The sequence below is a fragment of the Onychostruthus taczanowskii genome, unplaced genomic scaffold (assembly GCF_017590055.1).
Source record: "Onychostruthus taczanowskii isolate IOZ18803 unplaced genomic scaffold, ASM1759005v1 scaffold15, whole genome shotgun sequence".
In the NCBI taxonomy this organism is placed as follows: domain Eukaryota; kingdom Metazoa; phylum Chordata; class Aves; order Passeriformes; family Passeridae; genus Onychostruthus; species Onychostruthus taczanowskii.
This window is the reverse complement of record NW_024498685.1, coordinates 4,649,246-4,666,982: the sequence shown is the minus strand read 5'-3', so window position 1 is coordinate 4,666,982 and position 17,737 is coordinate 4,649,246. Positions and strand designations below refer to the sequence as shown.

General features: G+C 40.1%; 1 protein-coding gene across 2 annotated transcripts in view; it reads right to left on the bottom strand.

Annotated features, from left to right (window-relative positions):
- TBXAS1 (thromboxane A synthase 1) overlaps positions 1-17,737 on the bottom strand; it is a 227,858-nt gene that overhangs the window by 115,329 nt on the left and 94,792 nt on the right. For both annotated transcript variants that reach the window (XM_041398879.1, XM_041398880.1), the window contains one exon: positions 11,870-11,966. In XM_041398879.1, coding sequence (XP_041254813.1) covers positions 11,870-11,966 — 97 coding nt within the window. The remainder of the gene's footprint in view (positions 1-11,869; positions 11,967-17,737) is intronic.

The window sequence follows — 17,737 nt, the reverse complement described above, 5'->3', positions numbered from 1 at the left end:
AACGAATATCTAAAGAGAGAACTATTCCCACTGTTTTGAAGAATTAATGCTACCTTTAAAATACTTTAAATGAAGAGAAAAATCTTGCAAGGATTAGCATAATAATTGCCTACATGTATCACATTAACTCTCACTGAAGAGGAATGGACTTGTGCACACACAAGAGCCCCCCGACAGAACTATCACAGTCAAAACAAAAAGATTATCCATGGGAAAAAAAAATAACTAATAACCCAAACCAAAAACCCCACCTGCTGGCATAAGCATTAATAGAAAGGATTCAAAATGGGTAGGGTAGGAACAGATTTGTGGCCAATGGAGTGAATGGGAGAAATAATGCTCAGATGCAATCTCTGGCACTGGAAGTCATCACAGCACTGGGTGCTGGAGGCCTGGCAGATAAGCCAGAAGGAAGATTACTGTCACTATCTGTCCTGCTGTTCTGTTTTGGATTCTGCTGCTGGCCACCTTTGAAAGAGGACACTCAACCAGGCTAAACAGATCTCAGGCATGATACATGACAACCATTCAAATATTACATACTGCCATATCACATCTACTCCAGTGCTGAACTACCAGACTCCCGGGTATGTTCATGCAAATCACTTCTCTGTACTGTGAAATGTCACTTCTATAGACTTAAGAGGGTTCCTGTATCATCAGATGCTTCAAAAGGACTTTCTGAGTTACCTCCAAATGTGGTTAAAGACATGAAAACAAAGCAAAGTACTGGGTCTGAGCTCTGACTGCTCAAGCATGTAAAAAGGCCAACTCGGATGCTGTGATCTGAGCCTATGTCAATTCTGTAACAAGTGACAAACCAATTACTCTTCTAAACAAAAGCAGACTGGGAAAGGCAAGAATCAAAGAACATGACACTCTACTATATGTCAAAAATAGGGAAAATTAAGAAAATTGTAAACCAAACAACCAATCTACTACTATCAAGTAACAGTTTCAGAAGTCAGAAATTAAGAACTGTTAAAAACCTGTGATATTAGACTTAATAACTTTCCCAAAAAATATTCTCACAGGGAATGTCCAAAGCGGTAGGATAAGTTGAATTTCCCTTTAAAAAAAACCCCAACAAATCAACAGAAGTCAAAGGTCAGGACCAGCAAAGACCAGCAAAAACTGCATTTGCACTCCACCTACTCATAACACAGTCAGCTAAGGGATGGATTAGATAAGGAAGCAATAATGCATTTAAACAAGAAAATTATTAATCTGACTTAAGATTTCACATATTTTATCCAACAGTAAAACACATTCTTTAAACAAGGAACAGAGCCCTAGGAATAGATAGTCCTTTCCTGCCTGTGTTGTTTCCCTTCAATGTTATTATTCAGTATTTAAAAAAGTGCTGCAAACCCAGTAAATAAATAGCCAATGTAGGCTTGATGAAAGATTGGCTCAGAAGACTGCTTTTGGCCTGAATAGAAAGATATGCTTTCATCCTGTTTTGACTATACTCATACATTTACCTAACATAATTGGATGTAGTTAATATTGCAGGAGCCTTCAAGCAGCGCACATTTCCCTCATTAGTGGGTTTAAAGCCTTAATGATATCTCCTGTGCTGCAGAAAAGCCCAATGTATGCTTCAAAAGTGATTGGCAAGTTTCAACAGGAGAAAAAACTGGGGGAAGGGAAGGCAAAACCCAATAATACTATGATCTTGTCCTCTTCAGTTGTTTAGAAAATAAAATCTTGCAGAATGATTGAATAAAGAAGAAAACAAAGGTGAGGATAAACAAGCCAAAACAGACAATTTCAAAAGCTGACCTCACAGTAACTCAAATATGTGAAGGGAACAGGGAGTGGGTAAAAAGGGGGAGTGACCCTTCACATACCTGCAACACATGAAGACACACATGTACTTAGTCCTACACAAACTCCTCATGGCACAAACAAGTGCATATGCACTGCATATTGTCAAATCAGCATCTTCATGCACCTGCAGCAAAATCACCTTTTCGTAGTTTCATTATGCAGTATTTCCCACTCCCCCACCTTCAAATCTCAGTAGTTTGGCAGGGAAACCTTGCATTTAGGAAACAGAATGTCACAGTATACCATTAAGAAAGCACATGCAAAGGGTTTGGGTTTTGTTGTTTGTTTGTTTTGTTGGGGTTTTTATTGACTAATTTTGACCATTTTCCAGGAACAGAAATTTCACAGGCTGATTTAGCTTCAAAAGAAGCGTAATTATGTACAGCTGTATTCAGTATTTCTTGACTGCCTCAAACAAGCAGTGAAAGGGAGATTTGCACACATTATCAGCCACTATCATTAGTGCTGTAAAGTACGTAATCCATCTGGTGTTGTGGTGTCTACCTAGGAGCAGGTATTGAACGACTGATGGCTGCAGTATAACAGCAGAAAGGGAGAGTGTTCAGAATTAACAAAACAACACAGCAACCCAACTAGTTTCTTCATGCTGGATTGTCCTTGTGTTTGTGTTCTGCCATGGTTTTTCAAAGCATTTTTATGTGTACAGGCATGGAGAGTGGAGAATTAAAAATGTAAATTTCATCATGTGCTTTTGCAGTCTTCACAGGGGAAGAGGTAGCAGGATACCATGGTGATGGCAGCACTGCAGCCCATTAATAAACCAGAGAAAGACTCAGGGATAGATTCAAATACTTAGACCCATGCTGAAAAATAACTCATTTCATAATAACTTCTGAGAAAAATAGAGGTCTGTGCATCTCAGCACCAGCTGTGGTCTCAACATGCTGACTCATCATTTCTCCATGGGGGGGAAAGGAAAGGGGAAACTTGTTTTCAAGTCTTGTAGCCTCCTTACAGTCAACTGCATTGCTTTTATATTGCCAAGGTTTATGGCCCATAGCATTTGAAAACAGACAACCCATGCCTGGAAAAGAGAAAAAGTGGAAAGTTTTTCTTTTGTATTTCATCTGTGTGTAACCAATCCATTTCAACCCTAACTGCCAGCCCTTCACACGGGGGATCAGCCAGTTTTATATGCAATCTTACTTGGAAATGTAATATTAGTGTTAAAATATTAGTGTTAATTTACTCAGAGATTCATAACTCTCAAGAAAACAAATTCATATGACCTACCTACACAACAACATGTTAGCCAGTTAAAACAGCAGCCTCACTGAAAGTGTGGCTTTCTCCAAACCCAGCTCCAGTCTACTGGAGCTACTTGGGAATGCACTGGCCCCCATTACTTGGGAATATGCTGAGAGCTTCCTCCAGGCACAACAACACAGAAACCTTCCTCAAACAGCAAACTGCCGAAGTCACCACTCAAAGGAAATACATTGTCAATTAGAGGCTATCTTAAAGTCAGCCAAAAGGACCATCCTCAAATTAATTAGAGTTAACTACAGTCAGTGTTTAAAGACTGATTGCTTGTAAGCGGTCCTGTGACACTCCAGCCTAGAAGATATTTATATCTTCCTAAACTTTCACAAGTCTTTATTGAATAGTCAAATGTTTGAGGAGAGACTTTGTTTGCCCTCTTTTCTATGAGAGGCAAAGAGAAGAAAAAGTCTCCCATTTAAGGCAAGATCCCAATTCTGGACAGTATAAACATACTTGTGTAAATAACCAGTCATGGCCCACTAAATTAAATGAGAAGAAAGAATGTGCATAGATGTAAGCAAATGCTGACATCTTTTTATGAATTGTGGAGCTGTGGTTTAGGAGTGGTACTCCCCAATTTTGAGCCCCCACTGAGATTCCCCAAACCATGCTGCCACCCTCCTGCTCCGCTGCTTTCCCCTCTTCCTCTCCCAGCAGCAGGATGGAGAAGGGAACTGGAGGCAGGAAAGGTAAAGATCATGGGTTGAGAGAGAGTAATTTACTGGAACCAGCAGTGAGATAAGAAATGAACAGTAACAGCAACAATACCAGTGAGAGGGTAGAGGAAAAGAAAGCATTCACATGGAAACATCCTGAAAATAAACAATACTGGATGGATCCTTCCACCACATTTATTTGACCAGAAAGAACCCCTTCTCTCCAGAAGAGAGTCCCTTTCCTCCACCCCTGGCAATGATGTGGCATAGAATAATCTCCGGGCCCTGGACATGCCCCCTCCCAGCTACCCAAAAAACTTAACCCTGTCCTGGCCAGAACCAGGACAATAGGTAAGTAGAAGCAGGTGCCAGGTGTTCCAAAGATAAAGACAAATGAGCTGTCCCACTTCGCAGGACACAGGTTTCACTTGGTTTCCTGTTCTGAATTAGAATCACAAATAAAAATTACAAACTCGAGATGATGATCCTCAAATACACTCAATTAAATCTGATAATGCTAATTTTTCTACTTTAGCTTTTTTTTAATACTTCAAAGAAGAAACTTAGTTAAGGGGGGGCAGGGGGGAAGGAAGAGCTTTTCATTAAAACTTTTTAATCTGCATTTCTGAAGCTTCTTTTAAGAACAAACAAAAAACCCTCCCACCACAACCATTTGAATTAACAGATAAACCAAATCCCAACCCATCGCATTCAGTTGTGAAGCACTCATATTCACTAGTGATACTCTTCAGCTGGAAATTTCCAACATACTCTTTTACATTTATTAAGGTGACAAAGCACTTCCTAAATGCTTTGTCCTTGTGAACACAGGAATTCTGTAGCAAGGCCAAAAACTGAGCTCAGTGCTCCTAAATACTGACCTAGAGCCCAAACCACAAAACCAGACCTCTTCTGACTGGGATTCAGAGGATCAGGCGGCTCACAGAACATGGTCTATTAATACATCAGTCCTTTCTTTAAGGGTAACTGAAGCCAAAGTCTCATTAATTTTACAGACAATAGCAGTGATCATTTGACAACATTAGTTTTGTGCTATTAGCTTCAGCATACGGGGAATAAGGGACAATTTGTTGTGCATGTATAAAAAGACTTACACAGTCTTTTTATACAGAAATGACCCTCTCAATATTTATTATTTTAATTTTCAAATGCCTACTGCTAGCATATGCACTGCTACTTTAAAACATTTAAACAAAACTGAATTTAATTGCTCAGAAAAATTAACCTGCAAGCTCTCAAAGCAAAAATGGGAAAGAAAAAAGGAAATCCTGAATCAAAAGTGATATTATGAGGTATAGAAGGCAGCAAAATAGTTACATATATATTGACCAAGGTAGAAAGGTATTCTAGTGTGCCTAGAAGACAGCCATGGAGACACACTTGGGAAAGAAAGCAGATGTTAGGGTTGTTTACCCTCAGTGCTACCGAACCATCAGGTCAAAACAAGGATAAGAGCCCTTGCTCAGCTTCCTGGCACTGGAAAATCATTCAGGCATCTGGGCTCACGTGGCTGTACAACAGCACCCACAAATATGCAGTCAAATTAATATTAAACAGAAAAGTGCCATAGAGCCCAATTCATTCCCTACTAACATGATTCCCTTTCTACACCGATGCTGTACCAGACAAGCTTTCAAACCAGTTATGATCTAGAAGCTATATAAAACTGGTAGGCTAAAAAAGTAAATCTTAAATTCACTGCTTGGACACCTTTTCACTTTTCCTTCCAAGGCACAGAATGATTTTTGGAAGCATGGAATATTCTCAGCTCAGTGAGACCAAGGCTTATTGTACATGTGGCAGGATTGATGCTTGGATTGTCCTACAAAGCCAGGGAGGGAGGGAAAAACACCTCAGCTCTGTATCACAAACATCTGGATGTTCAAGGCACAACCTGCCATCAGGCATGATGGCTTTACTGCATCAGGAACTGAAATGCCACCATGCCATGCACAAAGAGGCATATTTTGTGACGTTTCCATAATAAGATATGGCACAATTGATGTCTACAGTGCTCTAGAGAATGGAATAAAGACTCAGCCTCTCCTCAAATCACAAGGAGGTCCCAAATCAATATATATGCATCTGTATGCATCCACAAATACATACAGATAAGTATTCCAGCTCACATGCAGACGTAGCAACTAATCATGGGGCATGTTAGCTTGTTAGCTCCAGAAGTGTTATGCCAGTCACCTTCCATGTCCTGTATTAACCAAACAAAAAAACAAGATGAAACTGGACGAAGGAGTGGAAAAATGAAAATAAAAAAATCCAAACAGAATGAAGCAGTGAAAAAATTTAAAGCACATTCCTTCTCTCTGCAGCCACGAAAGCCAGCATGTATTCAAAACTAAATACCACAATCAAACTAAATCAAAATATTCACACACACCAGATCATCACTTGAGTATGAAGCCATCCCATTGAATGGTCATTTTAAAGCACGGAAAAATGAAGACCTCATTTTTATATATATAAATGTGATGTTTTCTCATTTGTTTGACTAATTTTCCAAGTACTGACTTGCCTGCTGTCACCCTGTGTCACTGGTGCTCCAAACTGTGTGCCCATGCGAAGGTAAGCTTCCAGCAAAGTTCATTCATCATCTGTTTACAAACTGAGTTCATTGAACTTTACAACAATAATTTCTAAGTAAACAAAGAAATTCACATGAAAGGATGACGATGGCATTGACACAAGCAGAAATAATCCTAGGAAGTTTAACTTGAAGAAAAGAAACACTTCTAAACCAAACAACCAAAGGGTACAGGGTCAAGGCAGCATGCATCTGTGTCTTTTGGCAACACTGTAGAACTTTTCATCCCTTATGAGATGACATATGAGTATGTTGGTGAGTTCATTTTTCAAAATAAAACAGTATTTGTGAGAGAGACGGAACAAACAGCCCAGCCCATAAGCTGGATAAGACTCCGGGTTTGGATAGACAACTGAATTACCACTTTTTACTGAAAGTCAGCACATCAGTGGGGCTGATGCCTGTTCTCTAAAAGTCAAGGCAGAAGGCAGCAAGAAAGATTTTGTACAGGACATGCATGTCATCCTTTGCTTGCAAAAGGTGAAGAACACAGATGCACAGCAGCCAGCTCCTGAGCTGAGAGCTGTTTGAAGCCAGTTGAAACATCCCAGTCCTGCTCTGGAGACACTTAATCATTACCAGCCAGTGTAGACTCATCTAGAGTTAATATGTTGTTTTCTACTGACTGAGGTCCTGACCCAAAATTCACAGAATTACAGGATGGCTGAGTTTAGAAGGGACCTCTGGAGGGCATCTTGTATCAAATTTAGATAGATCTTTTGATACAGTAATATACAGTTTTCTTTCCTCTAGCAGGAGACCAGAAAGAACAGCCAGTCCATGAATATGTCAGGCGTCCTGAACCACAACTGAACAAAATGAAGAAAATAAGTTCCTTCCTACTTGGTGGTTGCATTTTATTTGTTTAATGCTCTAGGTAAGCCTGAAGCTTTATAGATTTACCAAAATATAGATTATGATGATGAAACAGCTTAGTGTAACAGACAAATTATACATGTGAAAAGAATAATCAGATCTTATGTGGATTAACTCAAAGATGAAGAGAAAGAATAGACAAGCAAAAAGAAAAGAAGCTCCAAAAACTCACTTTTCCTTCAAAGGGGATACAAGGATTTTGTATCACATTCTATTCCTGGTAGTTTTTTATTCTTATTTTTACCACTTCATTATTGTTTGCTGTTAATCCCTTATTATTTTTACCACAGTAGCAGCAAAGCTTCTGATGAGAAAATGGTGATGTTTTCTTACAAAGACTGAAATTGGTGTAGATTTTTGAATTTAAAAATGTCACTCTCCTCCAGCTGGTTGGCAGGTAAAATTTAAGGATTTGGTCTGAATCAACCACTATTTCCAATTATGATAGACACATGAATCCTGGCAGAGCACCAACTCCTGGCAAACCTTGACTAGCCAGTGCCTACCTTAGCTTCAGGGCTCACTGAATCCACATTTCTAGGAAATATTTTTACAGCCATCTGAATTATTTGAATTATGTGCCAGCTAATGTTTATCTTCACATTGTTCCATCTTAACATTCTGCTCCCACATTTTTAAAAGTACACTTTAATGATTCTCAAGTACTAATTGAAAAAAACAAATTTTTAATGCAGAATTAAAAACAATCTGAAAACTGATTATGTATTATTATCCCACCTGGAAGAATGCAACAAACATCATAATCCTATCTCACTTGCAACACAGTAATGAAGTTAAAAATGGTCTTAATGTTCTTAAAAGGAAGCTTCTATTAAAGAGACAACACAGTTGTGAGAAAAAGGTATCATTTACTCCAGCACAGCCCTGCCTAAATGCTGGCTGAGGTTTCCATGGTTAACCTAAATTAAAATTAATTGCATATTTTTTGACAGAAGGTATATAAAGTAATTTTCATATTTTATTCTTCAACTATAATTAAAAACATGGGACAAAAGCTTCATATGCTTCAAGTATGAAGGTATATTACAGCAGACACTTTTGGTTTTGAATGGCTCTAACGCTTATGTTAATTGAGACTAAATTAAATGGGAAAGCAGAGTGTCATTATTGTCTTCCTGTGATTATGCAGTTAACAATACATATACCCTGTGCCTACAAGGCAGTAACAGCCTGTGTGCTAGACTTGGTTGCTTACTCTAAAAGGAAGAGAACTTTAATGCAGATTTGATCTGCAGTCACCTAACACTTCTTTTGCAGGAATTATTAACCAGTAATTCAGAAACAAGAGAAGATGGTGGGGGAAGATGAAAGACTTTTTATAGCAATTTTCAAAAGATAGCCATAGTAAAGATGTGAAATACATAGTATCAAAGGGAAACATAAAATAAAGAGTAGTTTAGCTTGTGTTCACATGCAAGATCTACTTTGTCTATATAATGAGTGAGCAGACAGGTTCAATGTGTGAGAAGTGCAAAAATGGTTTAGGTCTTTCAGGATGCAGAGACAGGACACAAGATGCTTCCAAAAGAATCTTCTCAGCAGATTAAAACCACTCTCATTCCATAAAGGCCTTCTGACGACTTCCAAGAAGGGAGTTCACAAGTGCACAATCCCAGATTAAGGTCATCCTGCTTACGAGCACTCCAAGGCATGACATCACATTACAGAGAGCTTTAACAAAAGCTGTCAGAATTTACTGAATCATGATCATGCTGCTGGCTGCTACCAATAAATCCACTGTTTTCAGCCCTTCACAAGTTTGATTTCTCATTGTTTCTTAATCAAATATGTATATATTTTAAAATCAATTGAAAAAGCAGCAAAATAAAGAGGGAATATAAGTTTTTTCTACACTTACCTTTTAGAATTAGTCCTGAACATCCTGAAAGTCAGTGACAATTTGTTAACATAAAGTTGCTACAACTGCTACAGAGAGAATAATCTCTCTTTGAGGAATTCTAGGTTAGATAACTCACATTTCACTCTGGTGAATGAAGTACAAATCTTCATTTTTGAAAGGCACATGGATCGGTTGGAGAAGAAAAGCAAAAGTGTGTTTTCCTAAGACCTGTTCAAACCCAGTAGTCTCACCTGCTTTCCCATCCTCTCAGCCTAAAAGGCTGATACTCTTGAACTAAAAAAAAAAAAAAAAAAAAGGCTTTGGGTTGAAATAATAAGCATGTGCCATGTCTGGACTGGAATATATATTGGCCTAGCTTTGTGAAGAGCACTGACTCCAAAGTCAGTTCTATAACCATTCTTCACTGGGGAAGGAGTTCATAAAATAAAGCAGGGGGATCTTTTTAGCATTTTGAATTCTCCACTAGCAAATAGAAACCTTCACTCAAAGCAGAGGAACTTGCCTTGACTAATTTTAAAATATAAAAACAGAAGCAACCCTATTAAAAGTCTTAAAATGACATTTATTCAGTCAATGTGATAAGAAAGAATTCTATTACTTGGAAAGTGCTTTTCTCACTCTCACCTTTCAATCATTATTTGCATACAACCCAAATCACATCTGAATAAATTCCACTGGCCTTCCTTATGTAGCACCCAGCATTATTTATATTTATGTAGGATTACTAGTGTACAGGATAACCAAATACTTCCCCAAGAGACCTGACTGCAAATTAAAGAGGAAACAGCTTCCTGTGTGAAAACTCCAGAGGAGGAAATATCCCTAGGTTAGATATGGAAAGACCCAGAAACAGAAGACTGCTTATCTTCAATAAGAGAAAAGCAATGGCTGGAAGAGGGGAGAACAAAGTGGAAAGTGAGAAACTATCAAAGATTGTGGCTATGTGAGAAGACCATAGAACAAGCAGATGAGAGCATACATAATGAAGGAAGGTCATTTGACTTGGACTTATGGGCATTAAACAAGACAGAAATAGCAACCCTGCGCAGGGGGGGAAACAATTTTGCTGAAGGGAAAGCTAGGAGTTAAATTTTCTCAGCTTTCTGGTTAGTGGCAGGGATGTCACTCCGTCTGTGTCTCAGTTCCTCATCAGTAAAGCAGGACATTGCACAGAAAAGCCACAAATGATTCAGGGGACAGTCAAGCGATAAGGGCAAGATGTGAACCTGCAGAGACAGCTCTAGCTAACAGATCTAATGAAGAACAAGAAAAGAAGAAAGCGGGAAAGGCGACCTATAGTGATAGAACCTACCTGAATTTTAGAGAGGAACACAGATGTTACAGACAGACCATGACAGATGGACACATAACCACAAGAAAGAGAGAGAAACCTCTGAACACAAAAGGCCTGGAGAGGAAGAAAAATTTCACTAATTGAGAAGTGTGAAAATACAGAGAAAGTTATATCCAAATGACCAGGCTGACTGAAGTTAAGAGCAGAACAAATCTCTGAGTGTCCCCTCAAAGGAAAGATTTCTAATTTCAGGGAAGTGTTCCTTGATCATCAGCTACTGCTAGGTGTAATGGGTACAGTCTACTACTACCAAATATGAAGAAAAAAAGCACAGGAAAGTCATAGAGAGGAAGAAATAGGGTTCCTGCTTGGGGTGGAAGAAGGGAAGGGATGGAAAATTTCTTCAAATACAGAGAAAAATGGGGAAAAGCCCCTTGTGACATGTAACAACTTCAGCCTAAGAAGTCTAAAAATCTATTCTTCCTTTCAAGTGTGAGCTATGGGCAGAATGGGGGGCAGCTGGTACCAGCAGTTATTAAGATATAGGCAGTCACAAGATGAAACTCACGTAGCAAAAGAAGCAAGCAAAGGCAACAAGCAGTTTGCAGACAGACTGACTGGTTGCAGAGAGGATCAGAGGGACAGAGGAGACAGACAGCTGATCAGAGAAAAAATGTTCTCCAAGGGCACAAAAACCCCTCCTGAATACAGGTGAGTTTGTTTGAGCAGGTTTGAGCATACAAAGGGCCCACGGGGAAACAGGGAATGGACAGGACCAAGGCAGCACACAGTGGCAGTATTTCCTTGTAAAATGCTGGGCAGCTGCTGGAACTCAGGCCATTCGCTCTCATTATTTGTTCTAACCACCTCCTGAAAATGAGCTTTTCAAGTGTAACCAAGAGCATATGTACAAATTCTTGCTAACTCCAACTTCCTTCTTTGCTATTTATTATTTTCAGGTATGACTAATATACAATAGCTGTGGGAGGCATGTCCTGGTCCCAAGCAGACTGCTCCTGCTCTGTGAAGTCTAAAAGCACAAAACAGATCATGTACGGGAGAAAGCAAATAATACCATTTCCATGTTACAGATTGAGAAATGAGGAAGAGAACTAGTAAGTGATTTTCCCAAGATTTCACAGGAAGTCAGTGGCAAATCTGGATATTGAAACCCTCTCTTCAACATCCACCTGGTGCTTCAGTCACAAGGACAGTGTGCTCTTCTAAGGACATTCCCTTTCATCCTCAGTGTTTTGGTAACAAGAATCTCTGACTGAATGTATATATTGAGTGTATATAGGTCTTATTGAACCATGATGTAATTTTGCCTCCATTTCCAGCTTCCATGCAGCCACTTTTGCTATGAGCTGGAATTAGCAGTGCTACCAACTCCATCCACAAAGCCAACTTTAATATGTACTTACAATTCTGTTGGTGAAGTTACTAAAATCTGCCACTAAGATTTGCTTGATCATCTCTGGTGAGGAGACCACCACAAACATCTGGCGACCAATATAATACCTAGAAAGAAATAAAGAGTCATTTTAGCATTTTAGACCACAGAGAACTATCTCCTTCCCTAAAATATCTCTTTTTGCTTGAATATACTTGCAGTGAACAAATATCACAGAAATGTATTTCCTTGGGTAAAGCAGTAACTTTCCAGCCCTCACAACTGTTAAGTTAAGATACATGGACCTGGAATTTAAAGGAAACAGCTTAAAATATTTTACTGATTAATCAATACTCAGCCAACATTTTTACATAAAGGTTTACACACTCTTTGCTCACTCTGAATTCTGTGCAAAGTGATGTAGTATCACTAAACCAAACTGTAGAGGAGCAAAACATTAGAAACCAACTGAAATAATCATGAAAGACCTACACAATTGCATTTCCTGCCATCAGCCACATGAAATGTCTTTTCATGGCTAAGCCCTGCCTCTCATGAGTCTTTCCAGAAGTCCCCCCAGCATGACTGTAGTAAAGCACATTTCCACAACTTCTATTAGCACTGGATCTGAGTGAATCTCAGGTTCTACAATGCCATGGACAAACCTCACATTACACTAATGGGGGGGGGGGGGGGGGGGGTGGGGTGTGAAGGGGGGAAAAAGTTTTACCAAGTCTAAGTAAATTAGTAAAACTTCAGAAGAATAGGTGATAGCGGTGTCTCTGCCTGCACACCTTTATCTCCCTGCTCCCTTTGCAATATGACCTTGTGGAGCCAGGATCTGCCCTTCTGGGTCTTCACACCATTGTGGACACTGCAGAGTCACTGGAACTGTCCCAACCCTACAACTTCTAGGGGTGCAGAGCTCCCTTCTCCAGCACCATTTCTTCCAAGGCCACAGGCACTCCATGGCTGGCTGCTCTGCCGGGGAAGGAAGAAGCACGACCAGCAAGCAGAGGTTGCTTGCAGTCCCTACCTTTGCTGATCGCTGGACCAGAAAATCTATTCAGGCAGCACTGTCTTTTCTCCAGCAGGAGAGAGGAAGAAGAGCTTGGAGGCAGGCACAGGAGGGCCAGGCAGCTCATAGCAGAACACAAGAGCAATACCACAGATGCTGCAATACAGTGGTAATATCCATGCCTAATCATTTAGGTATGATACAGCTCAGTATCGATATATTATCACCTGTCTACACTGCAACAACTGAATAGACAAGCAAACCCTGGACTGAATTAAATATAGTAACTAGGGGTTCCCATGGCAATGAAGCTGCAGCAGCCTGATTTCTTCAAGGGCAAACAAATTAGACAAATATCTTGATTCCAAAGCAAGGTTTCACAGTCCAATTTGACCTCCCTACCACCCAAACTAGCAACAAAAAAATGGCAGAGAAGAACACAATCCTTTCTTCCTTCAGGAAGGAAGACAACATCTTTTCATCTGGGTTTCCAGAGGGAACTTTTATTTCCCAAATGCATCCCACAGGCTCTACTGGAACATTAGATAAGGGTGGTGTGGTCTATGAGGGTAAACCTTTTTCACCTCTCCCAGTTTGCTCAATCACAGCAAAAGTAGCTGTCTGTAATGGTCAAACTTTTATCCAGAATCCTCACATGTGCATAAAAAAGAGCTGATGCTTCAGATTAAAGAGGGTTTTGATCACAGACTTTAGCAGAAGAGGATAATGCCCTACATGCAACTTTTGTGTGTATTTTGTGCAGTTTTTTCTGGCATCAGGGAGGCAACACAAGCTCTCAAGGCAAAGACATGCGCTGCTCTGAACATACCCAGAATGACCAGCCACAAATACTGACCTCTCATGCTCACACCTGGCTTTTCTTTTTCTCCCTCCAAGTTTAGGAAGTTCCTTGTCACATTTATTGCTTAGTGACTGATGGTCCTGCAACAAACAGTTTTTCACAGGGACCAACTTCCTGACATCAGATTCCAAATCTAAATCAGAAGCTGGTTACGTCTACCCAGACAACTTAACTCTGACCAGCAAGGGGCACCACATGAAACATCAGGCAAAGCATGTGTGTGTAAAAGAGACACACTTCTAGTTCATTTCAAACCCGGGTAATTGCAAAGCTCCATCTCCTGTCCACTGGGATAACAGGACGCTGCTCACAGCAGGAGTCTTTATGTCACAGTCCACTTTGTGCTTGAAAGCATTCAGGACTAAAAATTTGGGACAGGAGCATCTCCTACTCAAGCTGTTTTTATGAGAAAGTGACTCACAAGCCAAGCTTATGCAAAGAAAATCTATTCATCATTCTCCAACTCAGACCAGTCACCCGAACTCCCAGTTCTGTTTCCACAGCTAAGCTCTTTCTTTTTTATTCACTCTTCACTAACTTTCTAGCTATAGGCACCTGCTTCTTTCTTTATGCTGTTATAAATTAGGGCAGAGAAAGAAGGGGAGAAAGGGGAAAAGAAGGGGGAAAAATCCCCTACACCTAATAAATTGAAAATGCTAGGGGAAAAAAAACCCCAAACAACAAACTAATTAAATTGATTTTTAAGCTAAGTTTTGCCTTTTTTTCAGGAATGACTGCTATAAAGCACATACATTATTGGACTGCAAACAGCAAAAGCTCTCTTCCTGCCTTTTTTCCATTCTCCTACTTTCTGTACACAATCCTTGCAACATTTTCTGGGACACAAAAAGATGAGGCTGTCTATGAGTATACTTTGGAATTCAAAATCCGTAAGCCAAAGGCATTATTTCCATGGGCTTTCCCTGAAGTTAAGAAAAAAGGACAAGTAGAACTAACTGTGAAACAAGATCACCTGAGCTATTTCATTCAGCAAACACAGGTTTGGAACCTGAAAAGTTGCCAGAAAGATGCTTAACTGAGTTTTAATATATTTTAAATCCTTTGCAGGATCAAGGCCTCAATCACAAAACAAGAGGCTATCTCCCAACTAGGTGTTTTGGGTTTTTTTCGCTTGTTTCAAAATAGCAAGAAAAAGATAAAATCCTCCTGAACAATAATCTATTCTTCCCAAGTAAATAACATATTCACCCCTGCCATGTAACTTCATTTTGATTCTGTATTACTGGATGAGGATATCACTAGTCCCACATAGACTTAGATTTATTATTGAACAAAACCTGATATTCTTGTCAGATTTTAATAAATAAGAGTTTGAGAAAAACAAAAGCCTCTGGGCAAGTACATTGCAAATGGATTCATGAATAATTTAGGGCAGCACTTTTTATTAACTTTTCCTAGGTTAATCTTTCCACAGGGCTCATTCACACACTGAAGTCCTACCTTTAGCTACAGTACCATTACACTGCTTGACCTAACACTTTATATTTCATCTAGGGCTTTTAGGGTGTAAAGCAAATACCTGGGAATACCTAGCCTGCTCCTGCAGAGAAGCAAGACTTCATGCATGTGGTATGACACACTTGGGGTGATGCACCTCTGTCCCCATAGAAATCAGTTGTAACACTGGCACACCAGAAAAAATAAATATCATGACCCACACATGGAAGTAAATTTTCCTGTGTAGATGAGGCATTGGTTAATTAAGTTATGCTGTTGGGGCAATTTCTATTATATTTCAGTTTAAACTGCAGAACAGAACAGGGAAAGAAATTTGCATTTTAGACCAGTAGCTTTAGTTCCATTGGAAGGTGAGGCAGGAAAGACCTGATACCAGTACATGAACAGGGAAAGTACAGTGTGAGCTTCCTCCAACAGATGAAAATGTGGCTGAGGAGCCATTGTCCCAGCTTGTGCTGGTGCACAAGCCAGCAGCCTCGTGCCACATCATCCCCAGGATGGCACAGCAAAAGGGTTTTCACAAGGATTCAGCAGAGGGCATGGGTCTACTCCCAGAAGCTGTGAGAAAAGTAAAGATTGCCAAAGGGCTTGCAAGTCAAGAAGGTGGTTATGCCACAGGGTATTGAACAAAATAAGCCAAAATTCATCAGAAGCGTTTCAATAACTGAAGAGGCTACAAACACCTGCCACACCCAGCTGCAGCAGTTTCACTCCTAAGAGCAGACAAGCACCCCTCTTAAGGCAATTAATGAGACAGACAGAGATGACTACCTTGTGTTCAGGGTTCACCCAGGATATTGCAGTCCTCTTTCCAATGATTTAGTCATTCACTAAAAGCATATTTTCTTTTATCCACAAGAACAAACAGCAATCCAGCAATGATATCTGCAGGTCTGCTCATGCACCACCATTGCTTTCTGCAGAGGTGTGGCCTAGGTGTCTCAACCCCACCATGCCTGCCATGGCCAGGGCCACAGAGATAACCCATGGAGGTAAGAGATGCCTGCCAAGCCCAGCTCTGAGCTCAAGTAGGAGCGATGAGACAAGGGACACATTGGACTGCCCAGTCTCTCCTGAAACACTTCAGCGATCAACTTCCTTCCCAATGTTTGACAGGGCATCAGCCTTTCCATGCTCCCAAGACCACTGTGGCCACACTGCATGGTCATCTGCAGCCCCCAGCAGCTCCCAGCTCCTGAGCCATGGCCGTGCCCTCTGAGCAAAGCTCACAGCAACACTGCTTTGTTGCACGGAAAAAGTGGAGAGCGCATACAGTACCTTATGGCAAAGGGCCATATGTTTTTGTATAACATCCATGTGGGAAACACCTGCAACCCTTTCACCTTGTTTACAGTGCTGCTGTCAATTCACAGAAGACTTTGATCTTCCTATCTATTATCAGTCCCATGTGTTACAACCACATAAATCATAAAACATATATATGCTATTAGGCAATAAGCAAGGCTTTGTTTTCTGTGCTGTGGTCTGGTTAAGTACACAAAGATCACCTGTAGAGGCATATAAAAGTAGAATATTTTAATATTGCTATTTTCTTTGGGGAAGAGCAAAGAACAAAGGAAAAAAAAAGGCAGTGGGGGGAGAAGGAGAGGTGTACAAAGACAGAGATACAGTGGGAAAAGGCTGATTTCCTTAGGCAATTTTTCCTTAAAAGAAGTTCCTCAATCACTCTGCCTCTTTTGTTTAGAGATACCCTTTCATTGCAGGCAGAGAAACGTAAAAAAATAGCACAATGCTTGTTTAAAATAGGCCTGAAGCCCTGCCTTACTTACTTAATTATTTCAGAGGCCAGCAAATTGATTTGTCATAGCACTGTCCCCTTTCAGTGCTTGAAGGCAAATCAGATGTAGTAGTACTACGCAATATATAATGAACAGTGGCAAAACCCAAACACAATCTGCACAGAAAGGGTTAATTTGGGCTGAGAGGAAAGGAAAGGAGCGGGACAAATTTGTCAAGTACCATGAGTATTATTTGTGTTATATTAGCAGCTACAGGTCTCCAAGAGCCCCATATCCTAATTTGACAGAAGATATTCATACACAGAAATCTTATTCTAGGCCTGTAGAGCCTACAACTTAAATAACCTTTAGTGACAATGGGGAAAACAAATAACATCTTCCATTTTCCATCTGAGGGACTGCGGGACAGTCAGGTATAGAGGAGTTGGGAATTGCCAGTAACCACCTTTTTTTTTTTTTTTTTCCAGTTGACACCCTGTGGGAACAGAGCTTCTCAGCAACTATGTACACCTGGAAATTGCACACCAGCTTTCTTTGGGAAGGTTGGGAACTAACTCCTGTGCCATTTGTTCTGCATCCTAGGCTGTGACTCTAGTCAGCAAGGTGCTTCCCTGGACTATTTTTATAAAGCACTCACAAGTTGATTATCTCTAGATTAGAGAACCATGAAACACCTATTAACACTTATGAGAAGAAAAACCAAAAAGAACCACTCCAAAAAGACAACACCCTAGAAACAGGTGAAATTACTGCACATGCAAGTGAAGCCCCAGTAGCACT